Below are 24108 nucleotides of genomic sequence, written 5' to 3' on the forward strand. Positions count from 1 at the left end.
TGCGAGGACCTGGCTGGAAGGACCCCACACCTACCCTGCAGAGAGTGTGCATGTGTGTGCGTGCACAGGGCAGGCTGATTTTAAGGATGCCTTGTTAGGAGATACTCCATCAGTAAAAAAAAAAAAAAAAAAGCTATTGAAATGGGAAACACAAACAAATGAACAAATACAAACCCTTAACTGTTAACACCTATAGCTCTGGCTTCAAGTATAAAAATCAGCAGTGAGTCCACATATTTATAATAATAGCACTTCTTTAAAATGGTAAGTGTCGTGTTGATCATGACAAAATAATTCCCCTTCCCTTCCCTCCCCTCCCCTCCCCTCCCCTTCCCTTCCCTTCTCTTCTCACTTAAAACCACAGCATTGTCTACTGAACAGGAATTTCGCCAAAGGCCGCTTGAACCGTAATGCTAAGATTACCTAAGTGCTCTCTATACCCGATAATAGTTAATCGTCATCATTTAACATTATGGGGGGTGGGGGGAAACAGAGGCCATCAGAAGTGCTGGGGGGAGTACAGGCTAAGTCATATTTTTATTGTTACCGCGTCTGACTGGAGAGAGTAGAGATATTGTGACAGGAGCAAAATTCTGCCGGATTCCAAGAATAACAATAAAAATAATCACAGAGCTGCCTGCAGGGCTGTCATAAAAGTCCTTTTCTCATTTCAGCAGGATTTCACCTCTAGTGTGGCAGTCCTTCATTCTGAAAAGGAAAGTGGCCGTCTCTGCCACGCGCTCTGTCAGCACAGTGAGGCCCTGGGGTTGCAGGCCTTCCGTCCATCACACCCCACCCTGCGGGGAAGACACCGGATGTTCAGGGCTTCACCGGAATCAGGCCCGGGTGATTTCAGTGGAAATCAACAGCCTGCAGCCACATCCCCTGCAGGGGAAGTGTTCTCCTGGCAGGCAGCCTCGAGAGACACGCCCTAGACCTGCTGAAAGATCCTCGCAGCTAAACTCACTCCTCAAAGTAGGGCACGAAGACTCTTCCGTTAATCCAGCTGCTGCCAGGGTCAGGTGCTTCGAGCACGAATGTCGGAAAGAGCCTCTCTGGTCCTCCAGTGGCGATTAGCTTTCCAACCGCTCCCCAGGCCGCTCACGCATTGCTGGGCCCTCGCTGAGAAAATGTCCCAGTGAAGCCACCACATACTTAGGGACCATCACAGAGGTCACCTCCCAGATCTGTACCCACATCTCAGGGTTGTGTTTCATCCAAGGAACTCAATACGGAAACTTTTTTGAGAAGACCAAGTTCAATCCCATGTGTTTTGAAGAACGGCGTGAGCCCAATTCTTGCCTGGAAAAATCACTGTAATTTAGCAACATATTGATGGAATGCAGACAAGTCTCGCTTTGCATTTAAAGTTCTTTAAACCGAAAAAACAGCAATAATAATACTAATACTATCTCATAAATAAGACACAGAATCCTTTCTAATCGCACTCCCCCAGCAGCAAAACTAAACTGCTAAAGCAGCATTCTACTTATTAATACAGAGAATCTAGCTGCTGTGACATTTCCAGTTTGTGACATCAACAGCAAAGCGTCACTTGGAATCTACTCGTGTTGGACAAGCTGCATCTACCCCTCACTGCCCCCGGTCTCCCCAACAGACTGAGACTTCCCTAACACCCCCTCCAAAAAACACCCACCCCACACAGCCATCAGTAAGATAATTCCTGCTTTCCACTGGAGCTGTCAAGACATTACAATCAGAGTTAAGCCACTGTATGCCGGTAAACTAGCTCTCAAAAAAAAAAAAAAGAAGAAAAGTTCCTAATTTGTAGCAGTTGCCCATTTCTTCGGTGTAAATCCTTCCAATCACGGTAGTCCACCGACTACCAATAGATAACGAGAGCCTGGAAGCTTTGATTCCAGCCCGAGAACCTGAAGACAGTCTCCTAGTTGCCCGTAAGCTCCTGTCCCCCCGCCAAGTCCTAACAGGCAAAGCGTTTACAATTCTGAGCGGCTCTGCGGTAACGTGTGAACTGCAGTTCCTGCTAAGACCTTGCAGGGTGCTGGGCTTATCTGGCGGCTACAGTGGGCTCGGCCTCAACCCCACCCCACGGCTGTGGGACCAGGAAGGCGGCTTCCTGGGGCCTGGCTCAACCGAGCAAGTGTTTTCATCTCATCGAACTGGTACTGTGGAAACTTTACAGGGCAATGGTTAGGGCTCGGCTCTGCTTAGGCTTCTACTTTTGCATAAAAGGAGGGGAAGCTTTTTTTTTTCTGGGTTATATTTACACTTCCCAAATCAGAAATGTCCTAACCAGATAGGACAGGTGGCAACTGGCAACCACAGCTCAAAAGCTTTTTTTTTTTTTTTTTCCATTTCTTTCTGAAACCCCATGTAGAAGGAAAGTTAACAAAATGTCGGTTGGTTGTTTTATCCCCAGAGCTAAGTATGCTTTCAACACAGATGGAACAAAGCAGAGAATAAAATGGGGACCAAAACCCTAAAACAGAACATACTGCTTATCTCTCTACTTTAATAGGTAAGAATCTATCTTTATTTCCCTCAGTAAACCAACTAGGTACAATGTGATCCCGGATTTAGGTTGTCAGAAGAAGATGGACAGAAGCCCATCATTGGTTTCTCTTTGTAAAAATAACCAGCATTTCCAAGTTCACACACTCCTTTGGAGACAAAAAATGAAACTACAGTGTATTAATGCATATCTGTGGAATCTAGAAAAATGGTACAGATGAACCAGTTTGCAACGCAGAAATGAAAGACACAGATGTAGAGAACAAACGTATGGACACCAAGGAGGGAAAGCAGGGGTGGGGTGTGGGTGGCGGTGAGATGAACTGGGAGATTGGGATTGACATGTATACACTAATATGTATAAAATAGAGAACGAATAAGAACTTGCTGTATAAAAAATAAATAAATAAAATTCAAAAAACAAACAAAAAAAGAAAACTGGAAGCGTGGGTTGGAAACGCCAGGCTTGGGGTATTCCAACCTCTCCGGGCCCCGTTTTTCTATAGGTTATGCCCTTTTAAAAAAAGTCATACTTCTGGTTCTGGGACACTACTGACTGTATTAAAAAATCTTCAACAGTCAGCCACAGAACGCCTGTCTACAGTGTGAAGCTCGCGTGAGTGGACACATGGGACCACGTGAGGACGACGGTGTTCAGGTTAGATGGTTCTCGGTGGGGAAACGTGGTGACACCTGGGCATCATGATGAGGGGGTTGAGGTGGGACACAGGGGGCTAAACAGCCCCTGGCGGGGGGAAGGACAGTCAGCCCAGGAAGGGCTCTCCGCCCCAAATACCCATGGTACCCACTGAGAAAAGGGGCCTAAAACATCCACGTGATGAACCCTCAACTTAAAAGCGCTCTCTGCTGTCCTGCCAGCTCTCTGCCTGAGAGAGCTGGGCCGCCATCCCATGCATTCGGTGCACGCATCCTGGGCGCCCACCGGATGCTGGGATGCAGTGAGCAAAGCCCAGGGGCGTGCTTTCCCTGCACGTGGGGACAGGCGAAGAGCGAGAGGTCGGTGCTGCCACTTTAGGTCAGGGAGGGCCCATCGGACGTGGCATTCCCGAATGGAGACTGAATGCAGGAGGGGAGAGGGTCACAAGGGCCTGGTGGGGGGCAGGAAAGGCAGACACACCCCAGCCCAGCCCCTGGGTGGCCGGGCCTGCCTGCACTGGGGCTCCACTGGGCTGTCGTATATTAGTCCTTTCTCTCTAGTCACTCCTTCCCATCTGCCTTCTAACAGACCTAACTATCCTCCTCTGACACAGGCCACCCTGAGAACCCTCCCTGGCTGCATCCTCACAGCCTGCTCCTGGCCCGTCCCCGCATCCCTACTGTCTGCCGGCTGCCTGAGCTCCCCGGCCCCTCCTGTTCCGCTGCATTTCGATCTGGGCCTCCACCCCTACCGAGCCCTCTGGGAAGCTACCACCCAACTCCCGAAGGCCCCTTCCCAGCCCCTCCGTCCTCCCTTTCATGCTTCGCATCTTCCCTAAAACCTCTATCCCGGTAACTTCTACACCATGTTTCTTTCCAGAAAATTGTACCCGAATCAAGCAACTGATTCTCTGCTTCCTCCCTCGCTTTCTCTTCCCGACAATCACACACATGTATTCCCGAGGCCCTGGTGCTTAGCACCCCTCCTGGCACAGCCAGACCAGCTCCGTCCACCCCTCCCATGCCCTGCCTTCCAGACAGTTCCTCGGCTACAAACTTGTCAACGGACTTCCAGCCAACCCCAACTCTGGGTCCATTTCCCGTTCTGTTAAGAGAATTGCTGCAGTCCCTTCACTCACGTGCCCACACCGCGTGGAACACGCTGTGCCCACACCGCGTGGAACACGCTGTGCCCACTGCTGGGAATCACCTCCCCACCCGGCCCCTCCCAGCTCAGGCACAGGACATCTCTCCCCGTTTGCTGTCCCCAGATGATCTTGCCAGCACTCAGGTCTGGAGGAAACATTTGGCGGGGTCCCCTCCAAACCCCACAGCTCGCTCCCAGAGCTGGCCACGGGGGCCCTGGCTGTGACGTTGCCCACCCACTTCTGCCCCTCCCAACTACCACGCGTTTTCTAAGGTCAGACATGACTCACCTTCGCGCCTCTGTGAGAACTTCAGCTCCCTGATTCTCCCCATGGCCCCGCTCCCCAGCCCAGCTGCGAACAAGCCCTTCTGTCCACTTTCTTTAGAGAAAACTTGATGTCCCTGTGAGCACTCTGCCGTGCCTTACGGCACTGGGCGATCAGTCTGCAAGCTGTAACTGCTAAGGTCTGCGAGGCAGCGGCTGCATCAGCCAGCCAGGGAGAAGGGCTCAGTCAATATTACTGGTATTGAATGGAAGGGCCTCATGTCCTAAGAGTCACAGAAACACAAGTTCAAACAAAGCACAAAGCCAACCTAAACGGTGCAGTCCCAAATCCTAAAGTGAACCCAGTGGGGAGGTGACAGGAGGGCGGGGCCCAGAGCAGCCTGGCCTCCAGCAGGGGCCCTGCTTTCGGTCACACACACCTTGACAGCCTCCAACCATGTGGTCACTGATCTCCGAGTACAAGCAGGACACACTGGCCCTCAGATGACCTGACAGTTCAGTGCCGTGAGTCCCTCGTCCCCAAGCACATCCTCCCGGTGGGCCAGCCCTCACCACGGCGGGGTTGGCGGGGGGACACTCACGAGCCCTCCACCCTCCAGCCAGGCCTTGCCTCGTATCCCGCTCTCGCCAGCCGCTGGGAAGGACCCGGAGTTTGCTGAGACCCTCTGGTCTTGCCACACCGATCACGTGCTGCTTCCCGTTTGCCTTCTTTCTTGGGAATTTTCGGCGTCTTGTGAGGTCACCACCTTGGTGCTTCTCCTCCAAGTCACCTGCCAGGAGGTGACCTGAGCACGTGCTCATCTGGTGTCCAGATCCCGCAGAGATCTCACAGCAAGCATGCCTGATGGATGATAATGACACCCACGGCTGCCGCTGCACGGATGGCCCTACCTCGCAGCCCCGCCGGCCCCCTGGTTACAGCGATGGGCAAGGTGACACCCTCACCGCACAGGGAGGCGACCTGCCAGGGCTAGCAGGACGGAATCACTGCAGCTGGGTCCGAGGCACAGAGATGCTCCTCCACGCGACCCACTGTGGTGTCCTGTTGACTACCACACAGAACACACACACACACACACACACACACAGGCCCCACAGGCACGACACACAGAAGCCTCTGCTGCCTGGTCTCACTTTATACACCACAACCCAGTACAGGATGGTACCCCATGCAGCACACAATCACTTATTTTAATTTCGTGTACCAACGTGTCAAGATGTTCCACAAAGATCATGCTTTCCAAGTGTTTTGCACTGCCCCACAAAACAGAGGTCAGAAAAAACTTAACATTTACTTTTAAATGGGAAGCAATGAACCTGCTACCTAATAGTCCCTCTTCAAAACTTGAAAGACTTAGACAGTAGGCAAAATATATATATATATTTTTGATGCTGTGTCTCACGTTTTGGGAAATTCAGGAAAATGAGAATCTTTCCAACTGGCCTCCTCTTGGTTTGGTGATGTATGGTAACCTCTGTGGTCTCCACCAGGCACCGCAGGCAGAGACGGCAAATTGGAAGATGAAGACGACAGAATCTTTAAAAGGTGCCCCATCAAAAGCACTGCACAATGTGTCAACTACGAAAAGGAGTAAGGAACTAAATAAACCAGAGGCGTGGACACGAATCTAAATGACATGCTTTGAGCTGTTCCTCAGAAGAAACCGGGAAACCAAGATACCCGAGCCCTGGATGGAGTTCAGCCCTGGACGGGTTTCTCTGTGAGACTGTTTCACAGCGCACATCCCATCCCAACAAGCTCGAGACCAGCTGCAGCTAATGCTCAGATGCTGTGAGATAATAGTTCTCCCAAGCTCAAATGGGGTTTCTCGGTTCAGAGGAGATGCACTGCACAGATAAAAACGACTTCCTCTAACTGCTGATTAGATAAGCGGGCGCAGCATCCGTACTCAAACGCCAGCGCCCCAGCTCCAATTAGCCCAAAGCCCACTGTTTTCCACCGTGAAAAACTCTCTCCAGCATCTCCCATCAACCCAGGCTGTGGAGAGGTGCTACAGCCCTCACCCACCGTCCTGCCACCGTCATGGTGCCCCGCCTGGAACTTCAAAACAAAGGTGAGATCTGGTACCAGGATCACCAGTGAAAAAGGTGTGAAACCTCTTACGGTTCACACTTTAGGTCTGGAACTCATGATGGAATAAAGCAATGTTTACTTCAAGTGAATGGACCAAAAAAGAGAATTTATGTGTAGACACAATCATTTTCCTGGATTCCAGGGGGAAGAACGCCAGATTTTTTTCTACTTTTTTTTTTCTTTCCGTTTTTGCCAGGGTGAATCAAACTCTGGTCAAAATCTTCCAAGGGAAGGACCCAAGGACCCAGGCTGATGCAAGAATTCAGCTTCTAGAAGGCTCCAAACACCACTCTGGGGAATGTGACCTGCAGGAATTACATCCTACGATAAACCACCCAGGAAGCAAGGGCTGTCACCGCCCTACTTTGGGCGTAGGTCCTGAGCAAGGGAAGAACATTCTAGAATGTGGCAGGCAGGCACAAACACACGTCATCGCCCCATATTCAAAAGGCACCCAACCTCGCATCTCCCTCTGCATTCGAGTGACTACTACACAAGGTCATCCTGACTGTCCATGGAGCCGACCGAGCCTTTGGAAAGCCTCCTTCAACCTCAAACCAGCCTCGCGTCTTTGGCTGTCGGCTAATTCATCCACCCCCTGGGCATTACTGGGCTTCTGCCCCTGGGTCTTCCCTTTGATTCTACTCTAAATCCTAACCTTGCCAGGCATCTCTCTTAGGGTACCATCTGGTTTTCTGGCCTCAAATCTCTCTTCTCCATTTCTGGCCTCTCCCTGTCTCCTCTGCTCCAGCCCAGCAAGCCTCCTTCCCTGCCAGCCATCTACACTCAAAGGGGAAGGGGCTTCTGACTTTACTCACAGTCTCTCTTGGGGCTGGAGCCAGCCAGCCTGCAGTCCTCACCCTTCCTCTCCAGGCCTGTGCACTCACTGATAGCATGCGGCAGCTGGAGGACCCCTGCCCAATTTTAGGACAGGGAAACCCACACAAGCAAAGGGAGAAGAGCAAGGCAGTAATGGGTAAAAATCCAGGCCCGAAGGAAGAAAGCAACGTACGGGTTATTGAACAAAGGAGGAAAAGAACTAAGCTTTTCGTTCCTTTACTCAGTCCTGTTAGACGCCCGTCCTGACATCATTTCTACAGGAGACACTTTTAATCACCCCTGGTCAACAGCTGTCAGAAGAACTCTCGACCCATTTTCCACTTCTCGAGGGCACCTGCCATGGGTCACTGAGTAAATTTGGGGGTTGCCTTAGGAGGTCACTGAGTGCATCCTCCGTTTTAGCAGTTTCATACACAACCACTTCAGAGGCGAGATTTCTCTCATTTTTAAACAGACCACTTCAGAAGAACGAGCTAGCATCTCATTAAGTAGACTGTCCTGATGACTAAATCCCTCATGGCCAGGAAGTCCTCTCCTGTGTCTATCTTACATTCTTCACGCTGCACTTCAGACCCTTGCGTCCTCTATTCAGACCCAGAAGAAAATGGAGCTAGATGAGAGCCAGAGCCTTGGCCCGGCCTTACTCCTCTGACCACCTTTCCACACAGTCCTCCAGGACTTCCCTCAAGACTGCGGGAAGGCTTGAGGTGCAAAGTCATTACTCTTCTCATGCTGGGAATGACCTGCCACCAGTGAGGTGCTACCTCCCCATCTTAGGGGGCTGGTTTCTACCTTTCCCAACAACTTGTTGATTACTCAGGTCTGTTCTGGTTGGGATTAGATTTGTCTAAAACTGGTAAGGAGGGCTCAGAGCTTTTCAAAAGCACCCCTTGGCTCCTTCTAAAACAGACACCCAGTGATCTACTATCACCTAAGACTTTCCCATCTTTTCCCATCTTTTGGCCTCTCGCCATTTCTCCTTGACATTTCCACCGGAGCAGCCAGCACCCTTGACTGGACCTTGGGTCTGGGGGTAGCCAGCACCTCAATCTCTCTCTTGGTCTTGCCCTCTCCTAACTGATCCCTCCCCCGTCTTCTTGGCTGTCTTTTCAGTTTGCTTGATCTCTGGATCACATTTTTTTAATTAGTAAATTCCTCTTCTATTCCTGGTGCTGCAAATCTTATCCATTGTCTTTCCCTTCTCTCAGGGGAAGCTACAACAGGCTCCTTTACTCTGCCCATAAACCTTTAAAAGATCTTTTTCTGCCTTTTACTGTCTGTTTCTGACTTTGTTATTCTGTCTTCAGCAAAGCGAGTTTGCATGTTTTCAGTTACCCCTGGAGACCATTCTGTGAGTTGAGTTCCGATGCTGCCGCCAGTTTGAAATGAGGGCAACAAGGCTCAGAGGTCTGCCTGGGAGGGGCCCAGGCTCCACCCTTGCCCTCCCAGGTGCACCTTCTCCTGGGCCAGCCTCCGCCCTCCTCACCATCCTCCCCGGTGCCTTCTCCCTGGCTCTTCCTTTTTGTGCTGTGCTGCTCCGGCTTCTGTGAAGGGAGGGCCCCCCCCCCCCCCGCCCCCGAGCAGGGCGGGGCTCCTGCTTCCTGTTGTCTGTCCCCTGACCCTCCTTCCTTTGCTTTCTTCCCAGGGAGCTGAGGAAACGTGCCTTTGAGTGCCTTTCCTTTTACTTCCAGCTTCGAATTCCCCATCTTTTAAAGTGGTCTCCTAACGCTATTGACATACTTCATTTGTTCAGTGCTACCAAAGAGGCATCACTTTAATAAACAACCTACCACCGCCTGCTCAAGCCAGCTGGTTTCCTTCAAAAGCCATAAAGGATGGTTTCTAAAGCTCACTGGCCGAGCGTGAACAGCAGTCAATTTCCTCGATGCTCCTCTCTACCCCTTGGTCTCTGGGATTCTCTCCCACTCACCTGTCTCCTTAAACCTGCCCGCTGTCTCCTCCTGTAGTCTGTGCTTCTGTCTTTTCTAGTTTCCTGGCAGTGACCCATCACTCCTCTGTCCCTGGCCCCCACTTCCAACCACCTTCCCTGCCTGTCCACACGGCAGCCGCTGTTTACAAACCAAGGAAAGAGGATGCTTGGGCATTTGAAGTTTTACAACTCTGAAATTCAGTCTTTAGAAACCTTACGCTGAAAGGAGAAGTGGGTGAGCATCGTGTTGCATGGCGAGCGAGCACTGGAGAGAGCCTGCGGGAGATCACACCCCCCCCCCCCCGCTGTACCAGCCACACCTGCACGGGCTCTGTCAGGACCCAGCCCGAAGTTCACCACCAGAACGCAGCCTTGGAACCAGGGGCTTGATGACCTCTTACCAAGGCAGATCACCCACAACCTGAAGTTCTTAAGGGGTGGTATATTTAGACTGTGAAGGCATTTATAACGAAGGCTTGTTTACCTACACCAAGTGGACTCTTCTCCACTCTCCAGGAACCGGCCCGACTTTCAGTTCTCTACAGGTTGCCCAAGGTGACCATGGCTGTCAGCCTGCACAGCAGCTGCAGGGATTTCGGTGCGGGGGCGGAGGGGGGCGGCTCCCCAGTTTCTCCATAATGACCCCGGAGTCCTAACTCTGATGTCTGGGTTCTCGGTTCATTTAAATGGTTAGTGGGTACGTATCCACATAATATCTTCTGGCTTTTGGTCCCTGAGCCTTTGCAAATTTTTATCATGTATACACACCCTCATTGTCCTAATGTTTTTATTTACATTTGATCTTTTGATTTATGTAAATGTGCCTTGAAAGGAAACTTTGCAGCAGTACAGGGTGTATGACAAACCAGTATCTCTTGTAATAAACAGAAGACAATCTTAAACATAAGTGCATCAGTTACAATAAAGCATGCTCTTTTGTGTCTCAGCTTTGGGAAACCCTGAAAGGATGTGTGTGGAACAAAAGGCAAGGTCCACAGACCTCCTTCTCTCCCCCTACTCACCCACGTATACAGCTTCTAACAGGGAAAAGGGATTCAGAAATGTACATGTTTTCTTGGTTCATCTATGTCAAAGGGCTTTAGCCACTATCTTTGTCTGTTTGTACAGCTAATTGTACAGCTAAATTAAAACAGAAGAACCATAATACCCAGCGTCTACTTGGTTTCCAAGACACATGAAAACGTACAAAATCTGTTTCTTAGTTATCACATTAGGATGTCCTACAGGAAAATAACTGGCGATTTTCAGAACCCCGAGAACTTTACACACGTGCCCTCCTTGGCCGTGGCTCTTATGAGCTGATCCACATGAGATCTGTCCTACCTGTCCTACCTCATTTCCACCTGCGTACCCTTCATGATACTCTTTTGTGCAGATAAGTGGCTCTCAACATCACAGTTTTATCTTTATAAAAAGAAAAAAGATAGGTACTCCAAGGAACTGTTGACTCATTCGCTGATGAGAATAGGGTATCATGGAGTGAAAACCAGTCTTTGAGTCAGAAATTGAGTCTCCTTCTGACTCCGCTACGTGACCCTGGCTAATTCACTGCATTTCTCTGGGCCTCTGTTTTCTTAAAGAGGGTGGACTGAGACTTCTCACCATGAACTGTAGCCTGGGTAGGTTAACCAGGGGAGAGATTGCAGATACTTCCATACACATTCTTTTATGGAGAAGGCGTGTAAATGTCCGCTAGTCAAGATGATCTAGATCTTCTTTTAACATTAAAATTTTTCTACTTGTCAAATTTTCTACTTTCAGTTAAACTGGACATTCAAGAAATAGAGATGTGAAGGGTAACTAAAAATGGCCAGATTCAGCTCCTTCTAAACCAGAGCTACGAAATGAACAGCCCTATTGCCATTACACATAAAATGGATGATCTTCCCTGTCTACAATCCATAAACGTGGATGTTGCTGCAGTGCGCTGAGGACATGAGCCCAGTGAGGTGCCTGCTTTGGGAGATGCTCCGCAGATTGGCCACGCCGCTTCCCACACAGGGCTCAAGACCACACTGAGCGGGGTCTCCCGTCCTGCATGTTGTGTTTTCTTGACATGGGGGTTGAGGGGGAACCACAGGTGAAATGACTGTAAAGAGACAAAGGTCCAGGAGGACTAGAGCACGTGACAGTCTGTGGACAGGAGGCCACTTACCCAGTCCTCTGTCACCCTTGGAGCTCTGCTGGCCTCCAGACGTGGTGGAAAGGTCTTCAGGGACAGGCATGGGTTCATCGCCATCGTCGGGGGTGTCACTCACCGGGGGGCTTTCCTTCCCTGAGGAGGCAATTAGGAGCTTGAGTTTCTGGGGACATGGTCACCCCTGGGGTGGTGGTCACTGCGATGGGCCTCACCGTGGTTTGGCTTCATTCGAGTTACTGGATTGAGTTCACGTTTCTCTCTGGGGATTAGAACCTGCTTTCCTTTTTATAAAATAATACCATTGCCACACCCAAAACTGAGAGGACACAGATGTGAAAAATACATATCACCTAGAGATCACCACTATTAAAACTGTGGTGTGTGTGTGTGCGTGTGTGTACACATACATGGATACTTATATATTACGGATAATGCGTGGTGACATATTTTCTTGATCAAAATAAACTGTACTTTTTAGACATTCTCATAACCAGTGGCCCTACTTCCATAACTTTGTGGTGTCTGTGTAATACTTCATTGCATGGGCACACTAGGATTTATTTAAATCCTTTTTCTATTTTTGAACTTACATTGTTTTCAATCTGTTTTTGTTTTTTTTTTTTTTTAATGAAACAACACTGTGGTAAACCTCCAAGCAGACAGCTTCTGCCCACGTTTTTAAGAACCACCGTAGTATAAACCCCGGGAGTTTCGTGCCTGGGTCAAAAGGCATCCACGTTTTTAAGCCTCTTCACGTGTTAGGGCCACATTTTCCCCTGTACGTTTGTTCCACTTTGCCCTCCTACAAGCCTGCTCACCACACCCTCATATTATTTCGTTTTTAAGGTCACCAGATTGAGTGTCCTGCTCAGAGCTACACATTCTGGGTCTGTTCACTCTCTTTTTCCAGAGCCAGGGGGCAGGTATTTTGCCAGCTGCCCGATTTGATTAACTTGATGGGGCCGGGAAGCCTGGAAGGAGGATGAACAGGGAATCAACACGATTCTGCCCCACGTGCACAGAGGGTCTGCCACCAGGAATTTTTATCCTCAAAATATGAAAGCAAAACAGAATCCACACAACTCTAAAAGCTGCTTCACAAAGTAGGATTTACCAAATGAGATAGGGTTTTACGGGATGCCCGACTCTGTTTTTGACTGTATTATAAGGTTTCATCAGAAGCTCCAGAAATGGGGAAATCCCTCCCACTCCCAAGAATTCAATACTGGGAAGCCTAGATGTGTAGAAAATGCTCCGTCTCCTTTGAAATGGAAACCCCTGTACCTTCTAACATAGATGTTACCTAAAATTGAGTTAGGAGACAATAAAACCAGGCAAGGAAAGAGCTGGTGAGGCCCCCAGTGGATGCAGAATAGCCCATGAGCACTGCTGTGGAAGACAAGCCTGGAAGACAGGGCGAGGCAGAGTGCGAAATTGTCTTGTTTGTTTGAATAAACCACCTGCGAAAGCGACACAACCCTTCAGGGGAAGGGCAGCATCCCCGGCATAGGAGACGACCCTTCCAGGAATAATTTAAAATAGAAGCTGCAAGGCACCAAGGCGATGCTTTGGGGAATAGTATCGCATTCTCTAGCAAACAGACATCACAGGGCTTCCCTGGTGGCGCAGTGGTTGAGAGTCCGCCTGCCGGTGCAGGGGACGCGGGTTCGTGCCCCCGTCCGGGAAGATCCCACATGCCGCGGAGCGGCTGGGCCCGTGAGCCATGGCCGCTAAGCCTGCGCGTCTGGAGCCTGTGCTCCGCAGCGGGAGAGGCCATAGCGGTGAGAGGCCCGCGTACCAAAAAAAAAAAAAAAAAAAAAAAACAGACATCACAGTTTAATATTCCAGCTTAGCTGTAATTACCTCAATTGGCATATTTTCAGAAAGAGCATTATTGGGTATATTTGGATAGCCAATACAAGATGGATAGTTAAAGGTGGGGCAGGCTGATAAGAATTTCCCAAGGAAAAGCCAAAGCCCAGAGAGAAACTGATTGAAGTGCTCGTGTTACACTAAATGTGCATTCCATCAGTAATATCTGCATCGCCCTAAAAGGAAGACTTTAAAAGTAGCAACAGCTAAAGACGCAGTGTTACTGTTCACCTGTACAGGTGGGCCAAAGCTCTGAACAGGAGCCCGCAGGAAGCATATGACCAACTGACAACTCTTTTTTCCTTCTGATTTCCTAGAGCTATGGTCTTCAAACCTTGAGCACTTCAGGGAGGTGGTCAGAGGACTCTTTTTCAATTCTTTTTTGGTAAGAATAATATATTTTTTAAATTATTGAAGTAAAGTTGATTTACAATATTGTGTTAGTTTCAGGTATACAGCAAAGTGATTCAGTTATACACACACACACACACACATATTCTTTTACAGATTCTTTTCCATTATAGGTTATTAGAAGATATTGAATACAGTTCCCTGTGCTATATAGTAGGACCCTGTTATTTGTCTATTTTATGTATAGTAGCGTGTATCTGTTAATTCCAAACTTCTAATTTATCTCTCCCCCCCTTTCTCCTTTGATAACCATAAGTGTGTTTTCTACGTCTGTGAGTTTGTTTCTGTTTCGTAGGTACGTTGATTTGTATCATATTTTAGATTCCGCATGTAAGTGATATCATATGATATTTGTCTTTCTCTGTCTGACTTACTTCACTTCGGGTGAAAATCTCTAGTTCTTCCACAGAACTTCAATATACGAAACCCATCCTCTGTGCCCATCTTCAGCCTCTGGCTGAAGGACCAGAGGCCCAGGACACTTGCTTCTGCGAAGACCCCCAAGGAGCCTCCACAGAACGGACCATGGGAACTCTGGCCCAACAAACTGACCGGATCATTAAAGGTACAGAGTGTGGGGTGTGCATGTTCGCCTTTCTGATTAACCAGCTGTCATGGTTACGGGCTGGGAGCGGGACACTGAGAAACTAGACTGTATTCATGTTTTGTGTTTTTTTTTTTGTTTTTTTTTTTTTTTTTTTTTGTGGTACGCAGGCCTCTCACTGTTGTGGCCTCTCCCATTGCGGAGCACAGGCTCCAGACACGCAGGCTCAGCGGCCATGGCTCACGGGCCTAGCCGCTCCGCAGCATGTGGGATCTTCCCGGACCGGGGCACAAACCCGTGTCCCCTGCATCGGCAGGCGGACTCTCAACCACTGCGCCACCAGGGAAGCCCTTGTGTTGTTTTTTATTCTGAGCTTCCTGATGATAACACTGGAGAACTCTGGGATCAATTTAGATGCCCGGGCACAAGGAAACCAAGGGAGCATCATAAAGAATTGGGATTTATCCAGTGAAGGGATGTGGTCTCTCTCCTCCATTCACGTGAAAAATGCATCCACATAATCTTTTTTCAAATTTAGCTGATTCGTTTCTTGGGAACAGGACCAACTAGAACTTGGTGAGATCCTAGGCGCGCTTCCGCCTGGCTGGGCTCCTGTGCTGAGCTACAGCCCAGCAGTCCTGCAGCATCTCAGCGCTTTCATTGTTTCCTACACGGGGGAGGAAAAGGAATAATGGAAACAGTAGGGACCATGATTCTAAATACCCTGGGTCGGGTCGATCCGTAGGAGCTCCCCACGCAGAAGCAGCGAGAATAAAACATGAGTCTCGGCGTGTGCAGGGGCATCTGGTAAAAAGTCAGCACTGGAAGAGAGCGAGGTGAGACAGCCGCGTGCCTGTCACGAGCCCTGCTGGAATTCAGCCTCACCTCGCCCGCACTCTGTGATGGTTTTTAAGAGCTCATCTGATTTGCCTAAAAGCCCCCAAGTTTGAGCAGCGGCTACTGAGGCATTAATCACTGGCTTGAGCATTGGTACTCAGCGACCCTGGGATCCTTCCCCTGCTGGAGATTTCCACGATGAACCTCCACCACTTCATCAAAACCTTCATGGGGAGCAAACATATTTTTATGTGTTGATTTTAAACCAATTTACCCAGTTAACCGCTTAAAATACAACACCGGGTATAAAATACAACACCATGATAAAAGATAAGAAAATGAAGTTATTAAATCAAGCCAACACACAGCAGATATTAACACACTGTGACTAGAAGTTAGTTGACACGGGGTACAGCTCAGATCTGACCAATTATAAGACAGATTCCATAATAAGTCACCTCTTTAAGACTCTTTCCTCAAGAGTAAAATGAGGCTAAAAAACATGATTTTGGCTTGGCTCACAAGGTTGTTGTGAGGATAAAATAATAAAGTGCATGGATGCTAATATGCTAAATAAGCTTATGGTATTATTTTGTAAATGTAACATCCTATAGAAAGAGGTATGCACAGCACCAAGTGCCCATATGTCCCCCAAGTGCACGTACAATGTCACACAGACACGCAGAACTGTAGACAGTGAGAAATCAAGTATTGAAATGGAAGAATTTAGGAGGTGAGAGGTCATTTTACTTATTTAGAAAAGTGGAAGAAACTTCTTACCAATTTCTACGTAAGTTACCTACTACCCACGTTTCAAATAAAGCTTTACCTATGAGAAGCATTTTGGGCAAATTAGATGAGAAAATTGTATAATTAGCTTATCAGCAGCAAGCAAATATTCCTCACGTAGATTATAATTCGCCCAACAAAGTTCTGTGATTCCCTTTCTCCCTAGTGGATGAGTTTTTACTGTGCACAGTTACCCAGGAGAACATAATTCCTGGGTGTAAATAACAACTGAGAAAATAGACTCTACAGAAGAGCGGGGAAGCTCCTACTCAGTGCCATGTCTGGCTCCCGCAGGACTTCTGATTGGTTATTGAAACTGTGAGTCTCAGCTCCCTGTGAATTGAAGACGGTCCCTGTATCTTCTTCGTGGGGGTCTTGTAAAGTTGAAAGGAGAAAAATGCCGAGCGTGGTGTGTGGTAAATCTCAAGCACTCAATCAATGTGATGTGCTCTGATTAACATTTGCACTGACACTTCAACACAGATGAGCCTCATTCCCCAGGCAGGCGATGGATGTCTACAGAGCATAGTTCTTGTTTCCTGGTTCCAACGAACATTACAAACAACCACTAAGAAAACACCCCATAGGGCCCCAGGAGCCTGAGCATCCTCTGAGCTCAATTGGCTCCAGTCCCCCATTTTGCAGAGGACACACAGTGGTCCAGGAAGCATGGAGAACGGTTTCAGGTCTCAGAGCTGGAGGCACAGATGAGGTGCTGACACGGGCCTCACAATTCCCGTCCTCCCACAGGCTGCCTCTTCCCTTAGAACCCAAAACAAACCATAAACCACACGCATAACCAATAATTTGGAAAGCGTGCCAAAGAAAACAGAGACAGAGAAAGCAATAGAAAACTTACCCAAAGGATGAAGGAGATGTGCCCTAAAGGAAAGGATGGCTTTGCTTTAGACACACTCTCCTCCAAGCCTGTTCAACAGCATTTCCCGACTCTGGTGGATACAAGTGGGTAAATATTTATTGAGTGTCTACTATATGCAAGACCCTGTAAACCAGGGCTCAGTCCACATTTAGGATAAATCCCAGGGAAGAAAGAAACAGGTAGTTTGAAAAAAAAGTTAGGTATTAAGTACTTCTCTATTTTTCAAGGGAGTAGTGCACATAGATTAGGTGGACTCCTATGCAATTGCTGATGTTGGAACTTTTTTTCCCTATGATAGTGGCAATTTCGTAGGGTTCAACTTAGAAAAAAATCTATTTTTCTTTTTTGGGAGCAGCATATAACAAGGAATAATTTTGTGGGGAAAGGGGATGATTCAGAACATATTCCTCACATAAATCAAAAATTTAACTTCTGTTTGGCTAAATGTACCTCCTTATTCTACAACTCACTGCCACCTTCCTCCATTTTAGAAATCAAAAAGGAAAAGTGATCATTACAAGGATTGTATTGGAGAAGCAGCAAGAAGTAGAAAAAGTATGCTTCAAATCTCTAGTAAAAATGGCACAATTTGGGCTTCCCCGGTGGAACAGTGCTTAAGAATCCGCCTGCCAACGAAGGGGACACGGGTTCGAGTCCTGGTCCTGGAAGATCCCACATGCCGCGGAGCAACTGAGCCCGTGCGCCACAACTACTGAGCCTGCGCTCTAGAGCCCGCAAGCCACAACTACTGAGCCCGCGAGCCACAACTACTGAGCCCACGTGCCACAACTACTGAGCCCACAAGCTAGAGCCCGCGAGCCACAACCACTGAAGCCCATGCGCCTAAAGCCCGTGCTCTGCAACAAGAGAAGCCACCACAGTGAGAAGCCCGCGCACCGCAACGAAGAGTAGCCCCCTGTCGCTACAACTAGAGAAAGCCCGCATGCAGCAATGAAGACCCAATGTGGACAAAAAATAAATAAAATTTAAAAAATATTTTTAAAAAGGGCACAACTCTTTAAATGCTCTAATCTCTGTTTAGAATGCTCCAAGTTTAACACAATCCAAAGGACTATTTGTGTAAAGTACTACAAGTAGCATTTGCTTTGCTAGGAGTATACAAAAGAAAATTTCAGACCAAATCTTGAATCTTTTTTAAACCAAAGAAGAGTTGGCTTTTTCAGGCCAACCTCACTCTTGACTCCACCCCCTGCCAACCTTCTCTTTAGCCACTTCCAAACAAATTGAGTGTTTAGCATAATGTTAAGGGCAAGAAAAATAGGAGAAGAAAATGAGGGTTTTGTTATGTTTGTTACCAACTGAGGGGATCAGAATATTGACTGGCCATTCTCCTACAAAACTTTCTAGAGATGCCAGCCCAGGCTCGGGCTTTCGGCTTTGCCTTTGGGACAGCAGAGTCTGCATGGACCCAAGGGCTCTCCTCCTCAATGCATCATGTAAGACGCCAATCTGGAAGTCACCCAAGAGGAAGGTGACAAGGGAACACAGAGGATCAGAAACCACGAAGGGGTCTCTTTGCGCCTTTGGGATGTTTAACATCCCGTGTTTCTGGCCCTCTCATCACCTCTAGCCATGGTCTGCAATTCCAGGGAATGGGGCTCACCTCTCCTTCAGCTCAGACTGCATCTACCAGCAGCTATCAGATCCTGGCCAAGCCGAAGGAGAGGCTCCAGAGAGCAAAAATTTTTGTTTTTTTCAATAGTTTTATTGTTGTTGCTGTTCTACTTACATTTAAGAAACAAAGTATGTGTTTAAGGGAAATAAATCCAAATAATGCTGAAAGGTAGAAGATGATAAACCAAAGTCTCCGTCCCCTTCTTCTCTAAACCATCCCCTCCTTCCAACCTCAGTCTTCCAAGAGGAAGCGCATGTTTAATAAGTATCACTCCAGAATTTTCCTAAACGTATATACAGGCATGTGGAAAGTGTGTGTGTGTGTGTGTGTGTGTGAGATATGTTTTCATTTCAGAGGATGGGATCATACTCTGCATATCATCCTGAAACACACTTTTCTCACCTTCACGTACATCTTGGACGTCTTTCCACATGACTATGTTCCGATGGCCCTCACTGTTCAGAGCTGAACGAACAAGGGCATGGAGGGACCAAAGTTTTCCAGTATCAGCACCAACGCTGCAGCGAGCATCGGCAGAAATGCCCAGTGCCTGTGTGCGAGCATGTCTCCTGGGCTGATTCCTCCAACACAACTTTCGTTTCTACAGATAAGGCCAAACGTGTTGACCAATGTTCACGTCCTCCAACTGTCCATCAACTGCCTACATGCCACAGCTGAAAAGCCAGGAGTCTGCTGGTACTTCACAGCCTGGAGAGCTCAATCCAGACTTTCTAAATGACAGGAGTGGCAGGGACAGAGCAGCGGGGACTGTGGGCTGCAGGAGGCTGTCTCCAGGTCGAGGGAACTTGAATCTCCCCTCCTGCCCATCTCCTGGGAGCAGCGGGCAGGCAGAGTGGCAGCCGCACGCTCAGCCCTGATCTCCATCACCAGGACGGACCGAGGCCCAGACGCAGAATTCAGTCACAACTTGGAAACCAGTGTGGGCAGGTTGGCCATGCCCAGAGGACCACATGGGCCATTCTAGCGGAGAGGCTTACCTGGGATTGACCATGGGCCTGAGACTGGAGAATATACAATACTGAAAACCCGACTGCTGCGGACACATCCAGGTTCAGGGCTAGCCAGACAGTGGGCTTCCTGGGCCCATGAATGTGGGGCTGGGCAGGCTTGGCTAGACCGGCTGGGGGTCCAGCACACGGGCATCGCCCAGCAGGACAGCGTGATCCAACCTTGGGCCTCATCTCCCAGGACTTCCCCAGGCCCTGGGTCTCCCATGATGGGAGAAGCTATGTCCAATAGGGCTTGAAATAAACCTATGGTGACTGGGGCAGTGTTATTGCCACGTTTAGCAAATATCCTGAATTGTGCCCCAAACTCTGTTTTCCAATCTACTTTCTCCTTGTCTCTCGTCCGCCTCCTCCCTCCATCTTTCTCTCTCTCTTTCAAGCACCTTCACTGGCCTGTGTTTGGACTCTAGGGCAGATCACCCGTCCTTTCTGCTCCCCCAGAGTATCAACATAGATTGAATCCTTTCCAAGGTGCTCGCAGATGTAACAGGAAAACCAGTTTTATCTGGGAGGGAGATTTTTCTGTCCAGCTTGCCACATTGGGATAATCTCTAAGAGCTGAAGTGAAACATGGATACCAATTCCATCTCGGCCTTTCCTTTGGCAGGACAGCCCTCTACCTCCCCCGCCCCCCACCGAGCACCTTGGCTTTGGGAGCCCACTGGAGCAGGCTTCCTGGACTCCCCATATGGGCATCTCACCAGCTCTCACCTGAAACCTGGGACATGTCTTGACCCTCATCAGCATCCATGGTCCTCGGGTGATCTGAGAAAGAGAGGAAGGGATTTTAGTTGACAGCAAATTACTCCTAAGATACGAGAGAGAGAAAGAGAGATAAGGGCCGAGCTCTTTAACAACGGGGCTATCTACCAAGAATAATGCACTTTCCTCCTTACACACTCGCTGGAGGATCAGACCGGCACAGACCTTGATCCTTTTAAAAACAGCATTACAAAGATTTATAAAAATATCATTACAAGGACAGGAGGACCAAATTTGTTATTTATTGTTAATTTCCTACTGCATAATAACCCAAAATGCAAACTGACTGCAACAAAATTAAGCAGAAAATTAAATGGCCCTGGGTCATTGTAGGCACGGAATTCATTCTCTGGGCCGATCCGCAGTTATGTTCTTTCTAATTTACTGAGCATGCATCGATGAACCTTGAGTCAGCTTGGTGACACGCGTACAATCAGCAATCAGAAAACGAAGCAATTTGCTGAAGAATGTCTCATTTACCCAGGCAGGGCTGCATATATGAGCAGCTGCCGTGCTCCGTCCATCAATAATAAATACACCTCCAGCCTGGCAGATGGGCCTCGCGCCGCTGGCTTTGTCCCCCGCTCTTTCAGGGCCCCTGCCCGAGACTCTGTCAGGCTCTGACGCAGGGAGAAGGAAACCTCACGACGGCTGCCAGACTGGACCCGGAGAGCGCCCAGACCTTCCTGTTCTGCCGACACGTGGCTGGCTCCTCAGGCGGGTGGAAAGAGAGAAAGCGAGCCTGGAGGAGCTGCCCTTGGGTGGCGACGGGGACCGTTCTGCTCGCGGCCACCACAAACACTGGGGAGAGGCCACGTCAGCCGAGCAGGAGGGAGGGATGGCTGCGTTCTGCACTCGGGGTCCTGGCCTGCACCTCACAGGTCTCAGGTAGCCCCGGTAGGTGACATCTGGAGGCTCCGTGGGTAGGAAAGCTGGGGCCCACCAGCAGATGACCTCCACCAAGTCTGCGTGTTTATGCTCTGCTGGACAACCTTCAGAAGAGCGCCTTTTCCAACCAGCCAACGGAGCCTGTTTTGACTCGAAATCAGCTCACTTCCTTCTGGGGGACCACCTCTGTCTCTCCTGTTCAGATGTGTGTGTCTGCGCTTTCAGGCCTGTTCTCAGCAGATGCCTGCACAGTGATGGAAGGTTCAGGGGGCCTGACACTCTCAGGGGAGGCTACAGCTCCGAGCAGACAGAGGCCATGCGTGTGTGTACGTAACAGTCGTCATGGTGCATTCGGAATACAGATTTGCACTTTCAGTCCTGGCGGCGCTAGTCACCAAGAGTCACGGATGACCAGCACTGGCTCTGGATGGGGAAGGTTTGCATCTATTCCTGAAAAAGCCATTGCACTAGTCTGAGCTGTGACTCGAATTTCCAAGGCAAGTGTGGGCCTTAGGGGTACAGCCCGTGACCCCAGAAGGGAAAAAGGCCCCATGGCCCACTTATGTTTCGGCCCCAAGACTGAGGGTCCACCAAAAGCAAAGCCAGACAAACTAGCCCCAGAAGCAAACACGAAACCTGTCTAGGGTCACCAAAAAGCAATGTGTCCAAAGTCTCACATCCTTTTAACAGTAAAAAAGGTAAAAAACCTATGATTCTTCTGAAACATGCTGAAACAATTCTAAAGAAACAAGGCAGACTCAAATGAGAAAAACCTCTGTGTTCACTGAGCAGCATTAATACAAGGTTCAGCTTTCTGAAGACAAACACGGTATGTTACAGTGAAATATCACAAACCAGTTCTAAGGTGTCCCCGTATGGACGGGGCGACGTATAGTAGATAGAACTCAAATGTTGCAGCAACAAATGATACTCTAACTCCCAATTTTTATTTTGTTGACTTTGAACTTTTTTCTGCTGTGTGAGTGATACATATTTTCCAACTGTTTTAACACAGAGGCAAGTAAATGCCCATAATTTCCACTCCTTAGGACTACTCACATTTTTTCTGTGTGTGTATGTGTGTGTGTGTGTGTGTGTACACACAGAACTTTTTAGAAGAACAGGACACTAAACATATTCCAAATAAACTGTTGTAAAACAATTTTTTCATTTACTACTACACGTGTCTTTTTAATTGACAAATATGCATGGACATTCTTGTTTTAATGACTTCGCACTGCTCAGCGGCAGGGACTGATCTCCTCAATACCCTACCGTATATTCAAGGAATTTCCGAGTAAAAAGAGAAGATGTTTCGTAAGGCCCAGCTGATGGCCCCCCACCCCAGCCCTGCCGGAGAAGGTGCCTTCCAGCCCACCGGACCCTACGGACCCTCTGGGTTCACTGTCGGGGCAAAATCTACCCACTCCCGGCTCCCCTTGGTGGGGAGATGTGAGAACATGTCACAAAGCAGCAAAAGGATGCTCTGGGCCTGTGGCTAAGGCCCAGGCCCGGCTCTGCTGGGCGGGCGCGTGCGCCTGTGTGTTCCGAGGGGGCAGGGCGAGGGCACCCTCCCGGATCCAGCCCTGCCTCAGTGTCCATTGGTGCTCTGGACAGTGGGCGCGGTAGGCAGCCGACCCCAGTGATCAGAGGATGCAGGATCCCTGTCACAGGCCTGTTTCCATTTTCACTGAATGTCTGCAAACCCCACGTGGAACTGTTAGGTCCTCAGACTCACTTAGAATTCCAAATGCCCTCTCTACCAACCCTACACGGACCCACAATGTGTGGGCCTGCAGCCACTGCAGTCCTGGGGCTGTGCTTACGGGCTGCCCCCCCTTGATTGGACAAATGTTTTGTTGGCATCATCGTTTTGAGATTCGTAAGCTATTAGGGCACAGTCCACGCCGGCCCTGTGACTCCGTGGCCTGTCTTGTCTGACATCACACGGTGGTTCGGGGCGTAGCTTGACCAGCTCCCTCCAACTTCCCCAAAGTCGAAATTTGCATCTCTTGGGACTAAAAAGTAGTGAGTTTTTTGTAAAAGTGACTTTGCTTTTAGGCAAAGACCAAGGAATAATCCGACAATGGAAAACCGTCTGAGGGAGAGGAAACGCCACCCCCTCCAAGACCAAGGAGCTGCCAAAGGGCAGCCTGGAAGGGCCTCGAAGGGGACGGTGAAATAACCCCATCTCCGGGAACACAGGCACGGCCCAGGCTCCGCGTTTCTGTTTAGACTCGTGGAAGTCGTGCCCAGTGTCAAATGGAAAATGGGCTTGATCTGATCTCAGCACAAAAGAGCTTGCAGTCAGGAAGGGGAGTTTATCACAAAAGTGACTTAACACCTTATTTTCACAAACCTTCACCTAAACCCAAACGAAGGCCAGCAGGCCTGTAAAGGGAGACGCCAGAGGGAACACTTATTTCACGGGAACATTGCCATATTCTGCTCTGCACAGGGAGCCCCAGTGATTTGAGGCCAGAGCCAACATATTGATGGCAGAAAACACAACAATCTCAGGAAATTACCATCACCGGGCGGCTCTTACAGACGTGAACGCTTTTATTGTCTCTTCGGAGTGAGCAGCCCTGAATCCCGCACACGGGGAAGCAGATGCAGAGATAAGGGGCAGCCAGCGGGGCCTGTCCTTTCAGGAGGCACAGCCTGCGGTCAGGACCGTCACTCCCCTGCTGCTGCTCGGGACTTGCCCATCTCTCTCCCCACCGTACCTCTGGAGTCTAGAGAACAGGGCAACAGTGAGGACCAAGCACAAGATGGAAGAAGGCCCACAGCATCCTGCTTCCACGGTGGCCAGGACAGCAAGACCTTCTGGAAGCCCCTCCCTGACCTCGC

General features: G+C 49.1%; 1 protein-coding gene across 1 annotated transcript in view; it reads right to left on the reverse strand.

Moving 5' to 3' along the window:
- Positions 1–24108, reverse strand: part of IKZF1 (IKAROS family zinc finger 1) — a gene marked incomplete at its 3' end in the record, with an annotated part of 83912 nt that overhangs the window by 54344 nt on the left and 5460 nt on the right. The window contains exons 2-3 of the mRNA XM_082661803.1: positions 20317–20370; positions 11624–11743 (exon numbers count right to left, since the gene is read on the reverse strand). Coding sequence (XP_082517929.1) covers positions 11624–11743; positions 20317–20356 — 160 coding nt within the window. The 5' untranslated portion in view covers positions 20357–20370. The remainder of the gene's footprint in view (positions 1–11623; positions 11744–20316; positions 20371–24108) is intronic.

Source organism: Grampus griseus (assembly GCF_964374135.1).
Source record: "Grampus griseus genome assembly, chromosome: 9".
NCBI classification, from domain to species: domain Eukaryota; kingdom Metazoa; phylum Chordata; class Mammalia; order Artiodactyla; family Delphinidae; genus Grampus; species Grampus griseus.